This window comes from Malurus melanocephalus, unplaced genomic scaffold (genome assembly GCF_030028575.1).
Source record: "Malurus melanocephalus ecotype Western Australia unplaced genomic scaffold, MMel_1.1 scaffold_684, whole genome shotgun sequence".
Classification (NCBI taxonomy): Eukaryota; Metazoa; Chordata; class Aves; order Passeriformes; family Maluridae; genus Malurus; species Malurus melanocephalus.
Genome location: NW_026623916.1, coordinates 167,837 through 180,391, shown reverse-complemented (window position 1 = coordinate 180,391; position 12,555 = coordinate 167,837). Strand labels below are relative to the sequence as shown.

Genomic DNA, 12,555 nt, shown 5'->3' with positions numbered 1-12,555 from the left:
TTTTTCTTCAAAAAGAGATGTTGCTGGTGAGTAAGATGTGTCTCTGATGTGGTCCCTGCAGAAGAGGGACACACTGTTATTTATATAGAGTGACAATGTCTGCTTTGCTCACAGTTCCCAGCCTCTTCTCACCAATGCTCTGCCAAATAACCATCATGGAGTTTTCATTCACAGTCAGTGTCCTGACTGTCCTTGACTTCTTCTTACGTAACTYCTCTTTCAGCTTCTCAGAGACTCTCCTTTTGTCTTTGTGAAACACCCCTTGACAAAACAATAGCCAGCTGAATCTTTATTTATAATTTGTATATCCCTTTTTCTGTGGATGGGGGTGTGAGCTTTTTTTCTTGTTTCATTACAATGCCCCATTAAGGATTTAATTACATCAATCCCTGCTGCACACAGAGGGTTCTGGGTATGTCCAGTTGATAAATTGTAAAAACACCCAGAGACAAAATACCACATTTTGTAACACTGGACACCACTGAGGGAAGCGGGGGCTTGTTGACTGACATGTGATCCTGCTGGGCAGCTTCTGYCACTGAGGATCAGATGTAAAAAGGTCATTTAAAATTATTCTCATCTCTTAAGAAATTTTAGCACAAAATCAGCATCCTCTGACCCCAGGCCTCCCGTGTCTCAAAACAAAATWTTGTTATACTTACAAAAGTGTCATGGTCTGGTTTTATTGTGATGTAAACCCACACCGGGCATTTTGAAAGTGYCTCTAATACCACAAAATACCTTGAAAAATAAGGTATGTGTTTTAATTAAAGCACATAGTTAATTCATTTAAATGTCAAAGTCTTAAAAGAGGAACAGAACAGAGAGCTTCCTGGAATCTGCTTAGAAGTGGTTTATACRCAAAGCTACACGAGGTATTTGGAGAAGAAAACAATTAGGAGCTGCTTTCCCTGGAGGTGTTTTGACAACTTCCTGGTTTTTCCTGAAGCACTTGGTAAAATGGAAGCAGCAGGAGTGGCCATTCCATCTCAGTGTATTGACTGTTTTGTATCTGTTGGGTGTGACTTCAGATAATTTCTGAAGGAAAGGGCAGCACCTTCCTGGTCCCTGATTTTTTGGTCTAAGTATTTTTATTCATCAGGGCTAGAAAGTTGATGTATGCATAAGAGATACACACTGGCCAATGTGTCTTCATCTCAGCTAGTGAGAACAYGAAGAGCAATATTTCCTTTTGCTTCCAGTGGTCACTGGTGAGTTAGAACCGTGACACATGAAATGAGTTTTAAATTAAATTGAAACCTCTTGGGAGTGTCACTAATTTTATGACTTAATAGAAGCTTCATGAAGGTTTTGGGAATGTTTTCTGAATTCAAACTAATTTATTCTAAGCCATGTTTTAGGGACCTGCTCCTGAACCTTGCTATTAATTGCTTTCTTGAGTAACAAGCTAAGAGTAGATTCAAGGCATGGTTTCAAATGCTAACTTACATTTCAATGAAACCTCCCCAGGTTTTTTTGTTAAAATATATGTAATAGTAATTTAGATGTTTGTCYCACAGTCCATGAAAACTCCAGGACATCTCTGGAGATGGACATTTCTGCAGACTGATACTACTTTGTTAATATTCAGCATCAATCAAAACTTACTAGAATGTCTGTGTGAAAACATGATTACAAATGTAAATTCATTTCACAGCAGTACTAAGTCAAAAGGGGCCTGCTCAGCCTTACTTTGGCTGCATTAGTTTTCCAGATCAATAAGCACATAAGAATTCAATCAAATAGTACTTTGGCAGGATCTGAAAATAATGTTACTTTTTTTTTTWARAGTAAGTTCTTTTCTCCTAAAATCCATTCTGTCAAGCATCAACATAAAGTAGATTTTCACAGTTAATTTTTGGGCAAAATAAGATAAGTTTCCACAGTACATGAATTTTCAGAGCTGTCTTAGTCGGCTAAAACAGTGCACTTCTGTCTCAATCAAGCATTGACCTTAGGGTAAGAAGCTCTTTTTGAAGATGGCTTATATACATAATATATTCTGACTTYCAGATGCTTATGCTCAAGACAGTTCTGGGAAGTTAACCCCTGATTTTATAAGGTAAAGACGAGTAAAGTACAGGGCTTGATGTATGACTTACATGTGTRGAATATTATTATTTATTCTTTGGAATAAATCAGAGGAAGAARTGTCTTAAACACCTGCAAGGAAGAAGGAGATTGCTCTTTGTGGCTCAGCTGTGCTGACCTCCCATGAGATGTGACAGTCTTTGGAGACACTGGAGGTGTGAGGAGGAGGATGGAGGGAAGCTGTACTCTGAATGGAAGCATACACCAGACTTTGATACCCACCCAGCCTCCATATTTGGAAGGATAAATGCATTATCCCTAGCGAGAAAGGTCCCAGGTAGCAGAACCCAAATTCACCTGCTTTGGCTTGAGGGCTTAACCAAAATTTTGGGGTCTTACAAAGTTCTTTTAGCAAAGAGGAGATACTGGAGATAATGGTGTTCTCTTGACCATCTCAGCTGTTAATCATGAATGTAAAAACTCCTGTCCCCTTAAACCCAGCAGAAATAAAACAGCCGAAATAAAACAGATGGAGACACAGCTTATTTCTGTGGAACCAATTGGTCCAGAAGAATTGCAGCTTTTTTTGTGCTGAGCTCTGACCTGCCTGGGCAGCAGCCAGCCCGTTCCCAAAGGCACACAGCCACGTTTGCCGAGCGGGCGCTGGGGGGATGCCCTCTCCCCAGCACCCCTGTCCACCTGCACTGTGCCCTGTGCCTTCCCAGGGCTCTGCACCCCTTCACTGGCAGGGGTTATCCCACAGATCCTTCAGCCCAGATTGTGCTCCTGCTGTTCTTCTCAGTGCCTCCTCTCTTAACCTCTCAGTTTTCTGGGCTGCTCTTCAAAACACCCCAGAGACGCCGCCTCCACACGCACATCACTCCATGAACATGGCAGAGCTGTGGCACTTCCCTGGCTTCAGAGGGAACCACATGCTGTCTTGTTACCTCCTTGCATGACAGGCAAGTTTCTGTAAAGTTCAGCCTAATGCTTCAAATTGCAGCAGTATTAAAGAGAGAGCTCCTGGGGCTGTTCTGCCTTTGCCTGCAGCATGTTCTCTCTCACTGCTCACCCTTTGTGCTGAGCATGCTGAACAAGCCCATGGAGCTCCAACAAAAGGTAACCAAGGTGCAAGAAAAAGGATTAAAAATGAAATGTGTGGAAAAGCCCCACCAATAATATTATTTTTTTCTTTCATTGCAGCGCGGTGTTTACCTGGACAAATTTGTTGGTCGTTGTAGTTGAGCTGGATGGATCTGAGCAAGAAGCTTTGGACCTTGTTCCTTTGGTCACCAATGTGGTCCTGGAGGAACACTATCTGATTGTAGGGGTGGTGGTGGTTGTGGACATTGGTGTAATTCCTATCAACTCCCGTGGAGAGAAACAACGTATGCACCTACGAGATGGATTTTTGGCAGACCAGCTAGATCCCATCTATGTGGCCTACAACATGTAGTCTTGTACCTTAAAGCTTCCATGGACTTTACTATAGATGTATAAAATTTTTTTGTGTCCACTAAAAAAAGTGTGCAGATAAGATGCTGACACTCATCAGAATGGAACTGTTTCTATTATGACTTTTCAAAGCAGTCACGATTGGCAGGAAATAAAATGTGAAATGTTTTCTTTTACCACTAAATTTTAGAAAAGAAGGACTATGGGGTAAGGCCCTTCAGTGTGTTGGAAAAGCCCATTTTAAACCTTTTTTTTTTTTTTTGCTTATTGGACAATACTGCTTTTTGAGTAAATGTGGCTTTGTATTTTATATTAAGTAAGCTGAAGTAGATTTTTTTTTATTCTGCCCTCCAAATGGATTCTTTTAAAACAATTTGCATACTAATACAAATAATTGTTTCCTTCATTTGTTTTAAGATATCATAAAAAGCTGATGAATACAGATCCATTACTAACTTAAGCCATTTTAGATCCCACATCTTAGGAAACTATGTAGTGGTACGAGGAGAAAACCCAAAGTAGCACCTTTCAATTAGAAATCTTGCAGCTTTCTGTCAGAGATGCTGAAAGCCCAAAGGCCAAAGAGCCTTTGCTGTTAGCGTTAGAATGGAAGAAATTTATAAATAAGGTGTATTTCGGCAATGAGCTTGCAAATAYCTTTGTACTAAACTAAAAAGATAAAATAAGTTAACTACTTCTTCTGTAATTATGTACAAAACGTTTAATTTATTTTGATCTCTTTAGAAGTATAAAAGAGAAGAAACATTCAAGAATATTAAACTCTTGAAATGTTTGCTAATATAAAAACAAAGTGTTGTATTATCTTGAGTGGATAGTATCACATCAAATATATATATATGAAATATAAATTCACTAATGACAAAAGATTTTAAAGTTTAAAATGCAGTACTTGTCACTTGCATGGTGTCTCCCACTGTAGATAATCAAATGTTACTCACAAATTTTTTGGAAAAAGAAAAAAAGCAATCCTGGATTGCTAAGTATCCCTGTCAAAAGAATCCTCTAGATACCAGCAAGTGGAATTATTGCTGCCTTTAAGGCAGTGAATGAATTTAAGACTAAAAATGCACTACAATAATTTTCTTTTCTTTGCCATGGAGGCAACAATAAATATTCGTGCTGGCATGTGCATACACTTGTTAGACTTAGAAAAGGCAGGTTGAGGAATAGCACTGTTGTCTAGCTGCAGAACTTTGTTGCACAATTTTTTTTCATTGTTTTAGTTGGTGTTTTTACTGCTATAAGGAAAAGTTCTGGGGTTTTTTGCACAGAGTTATCAATTTGCCTCTCAGCTAGGACACGTAGCTCGGTGGCCAACGCATCCAGTTTACATTTACAGGAAACGATTGTTTCGATGGTCTTTAATTTATTCCTTAATGGAGAGGAGCGTACAGTCACTACCACCCCTTGGCACGGAATGTGCCCCTGCTAACCAGTCCCTAAAGCATTAAAACATCAGAGGAGCCCATCTGCCTGGTGAAAGAACGGAGGAGTCCCGTGGTCTCCAGCCTGAGGCCGTCACGGGAGAAGAGTAGGAAAACATGCATCACAGCTGCCTTCATTTTACTACCTTTGGAGAAAAGAGGGGTTCGATTCCCCGGGTCTGTTGTCTTCCCTGCGCCCCTTGCCCCCTTTTTTAAAGCCTTCCCCTTCCTTCATGTGGTTGTAACTGAATTGACCTGTTTGTGATCGAGAGTGGGATTTACCAGCTGCAGTCCAAGAATGCTTTTCTTATTTGTCCCAAATGACGTTCATGTGCTGGCTCTCATTACCGGATATGCATGACTAAGATTGTTGCAGGGCAAATGTTATCATGTTTATATCACGTATAAGGGAGTCTCGATGCTGGGTGTTAAAAATCTCTTTAAAAGGTAGGGACGTTTTAGTCTGCATGTACAGTACAGAGCATCTCGCCACGTCAGACGCGTTTTCTTTCAGAACATCTCCTCCGCCCTCACTGTCCTGTGAATAGCCCTATTCATGCTCTGAAGACCAATCCCATCCTTTGTCAAATTCATTTTCTGCTCCCTAAAAAGAATAAAATCTGTTCTTAATGGCAAGTTGTTGTAAGGTTTCAGACAAGATGTTGATTGATTACAAACATAATTGCAGTGTGTGAACTAACTTGTGAAGTCCTGCTACCGCTGATCTCAGTACTGCAAAACAAATCTTGCTGTCGTTCAAAGCATCACTTTAACCTTCACCAAGTCAACTTTGCATTTGTAGAGAATAAAAGAACTGCAATGCAGTTGTGAAACGCAGTTAATAACAGCTCTCTTCTGCAACCTGTCATCTGTGGTTGTTAAATCCTGAGTTAAGAGAAATGATAAACTGAGTTTCTGGTTTTGTTGTGCAAGCAAAAGGAAGGAAACATTTAAGCACCATCAGACTGAGCAATAAAGAAGGATTGTTCTGTATTAGAAACTGTACTGTAGATAAACCATTCATGAGAATGTATAAAATGTTTGTCTTGTGACCTTGTGCTTTTGGAGTCAGACAAAACYATGTAATCAACTCGATGCACATGCACAAAAAGAGAGGGTACACAATGAACATTTAAACACAAAACTAATCAAACAGGAGCAGATTCCTCATGGTGCTTGTTTATTATATATATTTAATCCTGCTTGACACTTTACCCAAGGGAAGACTGTCCCTTTTATCAGTTGAATGTTAGCAGCGTTATTTCATAGAGTGTGGTGACTGGTTAGAGAAATTCATGTAACTCAGCCAATCACAGATTCAAACAAAAATTTTTATGTGCAAAGGACAGCAACCTTCTTGTATGTTAAACCACCAGTACGCTTTGTACATCTGTGATAACGCCTGTTTTATATTCAAATGAACAAATAAAAGCTTTTATTTTTGTTGCTCTGAAAATATCAGTTTCTTAATTAGTCATCTAAAATGGAGCTTCCGAGAGCTGCGGATGCTCACTGGAGGAACATGGAGAGCTATACTGTAATTTTATTTTGTTTACCTCTCTTGTTGCATAATTTATTAGTACAAATCATTATACTTTTAACAATGTTTAAATACTGGTGTGGGCATTTATTGCTGAAAGACTTTCATATGGCAACAAATGTTTTTTGTGAAATGTTTTTTTAATTCTTTTTAATATATTCAAATATACTGTTCACATTTTTGCTGAAAGTGTAAAGATTATTGTAAGCTTGGTAACATTTTGTGAGAAGCAATAACAAAGCATTAGTACTGTAAAACTCCTCCAGTTTGTCACTTATCACTTTTGTTGTAAGGTCTGGCTACTGACACGCYGCTGATCAGTCACTGAAGGGAGTTACTGACCCAGGTGTTGCAGCTCTGACGGAGCTTTCTGCCAGTGGAAGTTCATGGGTTACTGCTTGGTCACTCACACATGTGGGGCTCGAACCTCCCTACTGATTCAGTGGCCTTGGGCAGCCTGATGATCCTCTTGGAAATGGCTGTTTCCATTGGCCTTTTCCAAAAATATCTCGATTTCAGAGCTGCTCCCAGCTGCAGAGCAGCAGTGGCCCCAGAAAAGAGGTTTGTCCCCACCTCTTGTTTTCCAAATRTGATTTCAGAGGGTGAAATTCTGAGCCCTCGTGTCTTTGGAGGCCTGTCTGAGAAATTCAGGGTGTAAAGTCCCATCTCTGATGGCTCGGATTTCAGGTTCAGGCTCTTTCATCACAAGAGGTAGGTGCTGTTTTGTGGACCCACAGTTTCCCTGAGCAGAGAGTGCAATGCAAAAATTGTGGGAAGGAGAGAGAGCAAGTCAGGGGTGGCAGAAGGAAAAGGATGGCAGAAGAGCAAGTAGTTCCTGATTCAATTTCATAAATAATTTCATTCAAAGAAAAAGGGTTTTGATGTTTTATGTTAATGGTATTAGGGTTTTTAAAAGGTCAAAATATTTCAATTCCACATTTTAAAAATAATTTTGGCAAACAGTGGCTATGACACTGAAAAGCTGGTGAAAAATCACAATAAAAAAATGCAGGGTTAGAAGAATCATGCAAAATAAGAACAGCATAATTATTCATTATCACACTGGTACTGAGAAGGTAGGGACTGGAAATAAGCTTGATAAAGGACCATACAGCTTTCCTTTTCTGTTTTTCAACACAAAAATTTGTTTTATGCACTGTTATTATCAAGGGAAGGAGGGAGGGGCATGCACGGAGATCAACAACAAAGTCTCACCAGTTGCCCTGTGAGCAAAGCCAGAGGAGAGCTGGGCTTGGGGGCGCTTTGATCTTCCTCCAGAGCAGCTTCTCACAGTTCCCTGCTGGGCCACAGARGCCTCTGCGCCCCTGGAGAGGCAAATCCAGCTGTGGCTCTCACCTGGGCACACTCCTGGTTCCAGGGAGCTGAGCCAGGCTCTGGCGTGGGCCAGGGCTGGATGGGCACTGGGGGAGAGCTACAGCCAAGAGGGGGATCGACCCCACTGTGCCCAGGGTAAGAGCCAACCCTGATYTTGAATTTTTTGTTYCTTTGTTTTATTGGAAGAAATTTTTGCTTTAAAACTGAGATTTGAAGAGGGAAAAGGAAAAACTGAACAGATATGACATTGTGAAAGTAGAAATTAATAAYTTTGTTTGGGGATAAAATATGAAAWTACATATATGTTGTTTTTKAAACATAAATATGGGGKTTTTTTACATCTGGAGTGCTCCATTTAGCAGCCCACCTTCCCAAAAGCTCTCACTCACCTTACCATGATTTAGGGTTCTCATTTTCRTGGTTTTTCTGTTCTCTTTTGAGGRGATATCACTTTAAAGTCGGTACAAAACCCTTCTCAAGCCTTACCTCATTTGTGCCTCACCTGACTGAGATCAGCATCTCTGAAACAGCAGYTCCCATTTTCCTACGCAGCAGACCAGGATCAGGCTCTGCACCTCCTGGCATCATCCTTGCCCCGGACACTGCATGACATTTCAGATTCACTCAGGTTCACTGAGCAGGTCAGGCTGCATCCTGCCAGTCAAAGTACCACAAGTGCTYTTCTGCTTTTTTCTGGTCTGCACAAACAAGATTTCTCCAAAGCCAAGGCACTGTTGTATTGTCTATGATCCACAGAGGGGATGTGAAAAAGTCTTTTCCCCAGGGATCCCACAACACATCTAATACTTTTTTAAATGTTTGTAAAATATTCTACAGCAATGGCCAGTTAATGGGCAGATCCTAAAGACACAAAGCTGATCTTRTTTTAATTTTGTGCTTTGGTAGGTTGATGCTCATGGGCATGTGGAGGGTGGCTCAAGGAGGGAACAAAGCTGATGGAAGCTCCACAGCAGGGAATAGCTTCCAAGTGTGGCTGCAGGATATAGGAAAGGTTTGGAGATGATAGGAAAGGTTTGGAGATGATAGGAAAGGTTTGGAGATGCTCCGAGAGAGGAGCTGTACTGAGCCATCAAGATAAAGACACCAGCAGAGGAAGCCATGCATGAAGGGCAGTTTTAGGAAGAGCATTTGGTGTAGAAGGGAAGAGAGGCCAGGAAAGAGAAGATTGTGCATATGGAGGTAAAGGTCAAGCAGTTGRGACTGTCTAACCCTGTGGCATCAGGCAGCCAGTTTTACAGGCTTACGTTTTAATTTTCTCACCTAGGCAAGGGCATTTCCATCAGGAAGCTCCAGCTGCTGTGTCACACCTTGCTGCTCTTAGCCCCGGGGTCTGGCTGGAGGCTTGGCTGAGCTACCCCTGCTGAACTCAGCCAAAGGCTCTGGGATCTGGCTCCAGAGAGGAGGTGTGTGGAGGTCAGAGGACAAAGTATAACCAACCCAAATAGTTTGGGAAACTAAGAAAAACAACCAGGTCTGTATCAGGTAAGTGGTGGGACTGAAGAACAGGAATCCTGGGAGAAGATGATTGGGAAAAGCAGCTGCCAGCAAGAAGAAAATAATGTTTCCACAAAGCCAGGTYGGGAGGGAACTATGGCACAGGCAGTGCTCACCGAGAAGCAGGAGAGGGGGATTTGGACCAGCAACCACCCAAAGGAAATCATTGGCTGAGGAGMTATAAAGGAGTTAAACTTTCCATGGCATCCACATGTGCTCATTAGCGTTTCTAGGATGCATCTCCCAGACATTTGGGTTTGAATACTTTCCTGAAATCCACAGGAGGATGTTTTTTGCATGCCACTCTCTCTCCCAACCATGTGTAACTGCAGTGGGGTGGGGCTGCACCCTCGAGTGCGTTTGCAGGGTCCTTGCGTGGCTCAGTCCAGGCTGGCTGCTGCAGGGGCAGGGATGGACATTCACGGCCTGAAAGTGCCCACCATGGAAACCCAGAGCCCACCCTGCCAGTCCAGGGCCACAAAAACCAAATGAGGAGTGTTTAAATTCTTCTCTCCTCTCACAGCTCTTTGGTTAGCAAAGAGAAAGAAAAAAGCAAATGAAGTGTGGTCTCAGCTATAGTTTTTTTTTTCCTTCAAAGGAGGGAAGTATTTTTTAATCTCGGAGCAAAGTCTTTTTACAAAACAAGAAGCTTTTAACTGCTGTTTTAAGACATAATAAAGTGACTATTAGAGATCACTTAATTATGAAAATTTTCTAATAAAACCCCCATTTTGTTAAGTGAAAATTTTCATTTAGAAGTTCTCATTTCCAGTGGATCACCTAACAGGGCAGTAGCCTTGCTGCCAAGCTGGTGTGATTGCATTTTGCGTTCCTGCATGAGGCATGTGTGCTGTCATTGCGCTCCACTTACAGCTCCCAGCACCATTYATTTCTCCAGCCCGATAAATCTGCAGGACAGACACAAAGTCAGGGTGCAACCTATCTGTTTGGGATGTGGCAAAGTCCCGTTCRGATTTGGAAATGCTGAGCCACAGGAAGAATAATAATTAGAGCTGTTGTGGGACAAGGCACACCAGGCACTGCTTTGCTCCATGACAGCCGTAATTGGGAGACGTCGGAACATTTCCTCTGCCCAAGGAGGCCCTGGATAGGATCACGATTAGGAGAAAAAAAAAGGCAAATTCTGAGCAAGCTGTTAAGGAGTCCACAAACAGTGTCTCTGCRGATGATTCTGTCCAGAGATTGTGCTTCCAGGAGCCTTGAAGAGAAAGGCTGTGGGAGTGGGTTCAGTACCGGGGCATCAGGGGACAGTCCGGGCTGTGCCAGGCTGAGGACGAGCTTGGGAAGCCTCTGGCTCTCAGGCTTGAACTCCCTCTGCTCTCCCGATGCAGGGCCCCTCTCTGGGGCAATTGTTGCTTATCACTGTCCACAGCTTTGRGCTTTCCTGCGCCAGGACAAACCCGAGGTGGCTCAGAGGTTCCTCCGTGTCTGTGGCGCTTCAGAACAGAGGCWGCCGCTGCCGCAGGGACCTCTGTGTGAGCGGCCTCCTGCTCCCCTTCCCAGCCCCAAACCCCAGGGCCACCCCGCTGACTGGAGGGAAAGAAACTCCAAGGCTTGGGGGCTTTTCTGGCGAGTGCAGCGTTGTCCCCACCCAAACTGGGCAGAGAGAGGCAGCGGGAACAGCGCGGGTGGAGCGGGATGAGCAGGGCCAGGGCCGCTCCCCACAGCCCGGCCAGCGGCTCCTGCCGTGCACCGCGGGCCCTGGAGCCCTGGGTGAACGTGCTGCTGGCTCCAGCATCGCTGGGAAAACACAACAGGCAACTGCATGACTCAGCCGCACATCCTGCGTTTCTTTGGGGCACAACTAAAAGGCTTTCCAGCCCTTGTGGTCTTTACGGACTTGTGAAAAGACAGGAAAAGGCTCCGCCGCTCAGTCAAGTGTTGTGTCAGCCAGAGAAATCCTCTCTGCAGCACATAAGCCATGCATGGCAGAGTTTCTGGCCGTGCTTTTCCTTTGGGAAGGAGCCAGTTGCTGTTCCCTGGCGGGGCTGAGCTGCAGGYAGGCAGCAGGGATGTCCCTGCCCGTGCCCTGGGGTTTGGAGCCCTCATTCCGCTCCATCCCCAGGCAGGAACCGTGAGCAGGGTGCCCCAGCCAGAGGGGTGGCCCACGCCAGGCAAAACCCTCTTCCCTGCTGCCAGGAACTCCAAGAGCTGCTGTGTGCAAGCAAGGATTCCCTTTCCACTTTTAATGAAGGCATTTTTCTCCTTGAAGGCTCTGTTACGAGGGACAAAAGCACATTACTGTGGCCGAGCATGGTGGGATCATGGCTCAAAGCTGCCCAGTGCAGAGCTGGGCTCCCACAGCTCCCACAGGAGCGGGAGCAGGGGACAGACAGAGCTGGAATGTGGCAGCAAGTGGGGCCCCGAGCCACCCACAGTRGCTGCATGCCAAAGATACCTTTGTTGTTAATGAAGTAGTCAAAAATGAAAATGCTCTGGCCTTATTAATAAACATTGTTTTCTTCTGCAGAAGTCCTTTTCCAAACACTAGTGCAGCATTTTGTGTAACCAGATTCACAGCGTCTTCTGATGCAGAACTGAGTTTATTTTTAGGTACCTCTCTAGGGTAAATCCTATTTCCATTGAAGCTTCACGCCAGCTTAGTTTTCACTCAGGGAGTTAACAGCAACTGGCCGGTGGCTTCGTAAACAAACACAACGCTCTGCCTTTTAGCATGGAGTGTTCTTGCTCCCTTGGCGTTTCTTCTGAATAATCTGCAATTATCAGTCCCCTTCTATGTACAAATTATCTACAAAGGAGGTGCTGCACTGAATTTCAGCCTCTTCATTGCTGTTTGCCATTCCCGAAGGAATTAAACAATCCTTCTATACCTCACTAGCGGCTTCAGGGTTATGGGGTTGCAGAGGTCCCAGGGCAGGGGAGGAAGAGGGAAAATTTAATTTTCTCTTGGTTCTCTTTCTGATTTTACAATTTTGAACCTCCAGCAACCAGCATTTCTTTTTCAAAGACTGTTACTCACAGCCTATCATACTTTGGAGATTTTTGACATCTGGAAAYAGGTTTTATTAGGATAAAATATGGGGTTTGAAACGTCCAAGAGAGCTGATTCTATTCTTTTTACATTACTTATAATCATCTCCCACTTAAACCCAAACATATTCAAGTATTCTCACAAATGGATGGACCTTTCTATTTGCAATTGCATTTCCTTAACATGAGACAACACGAGCAGGGCCTCTCTGGTTTTGATCC

General features: G+C 43.4%; 1 protein-coding gene across 1 annotated transcript in view; it reads left to right on the top strand.

Moving 5' to 3' along the window:
• The window catches only part of LOC130584239 (disco-interacting protein 2 homolog C), a 113,975-nt gene extending 107,260 nt beyond the window's left edge, over window positions 1–6,715 (top strand). Inside the window, exon 35 of the mRNA XM_057384090.1 lies at window positions 3,235–6,715. Within this exon, the coding sequence (XP_057240073.1) occupies window positions 3,235–3,487 (253 nt within the window). The 3' untranslated portion in view covers window positions 3,488–6,715. The remainder of the gene's footprint in view (window positions 1–3,234) is intronic.
• The last annotated feature ends 5,840 nt before the right edge of the window (window positions 6,716–12,555 follow it).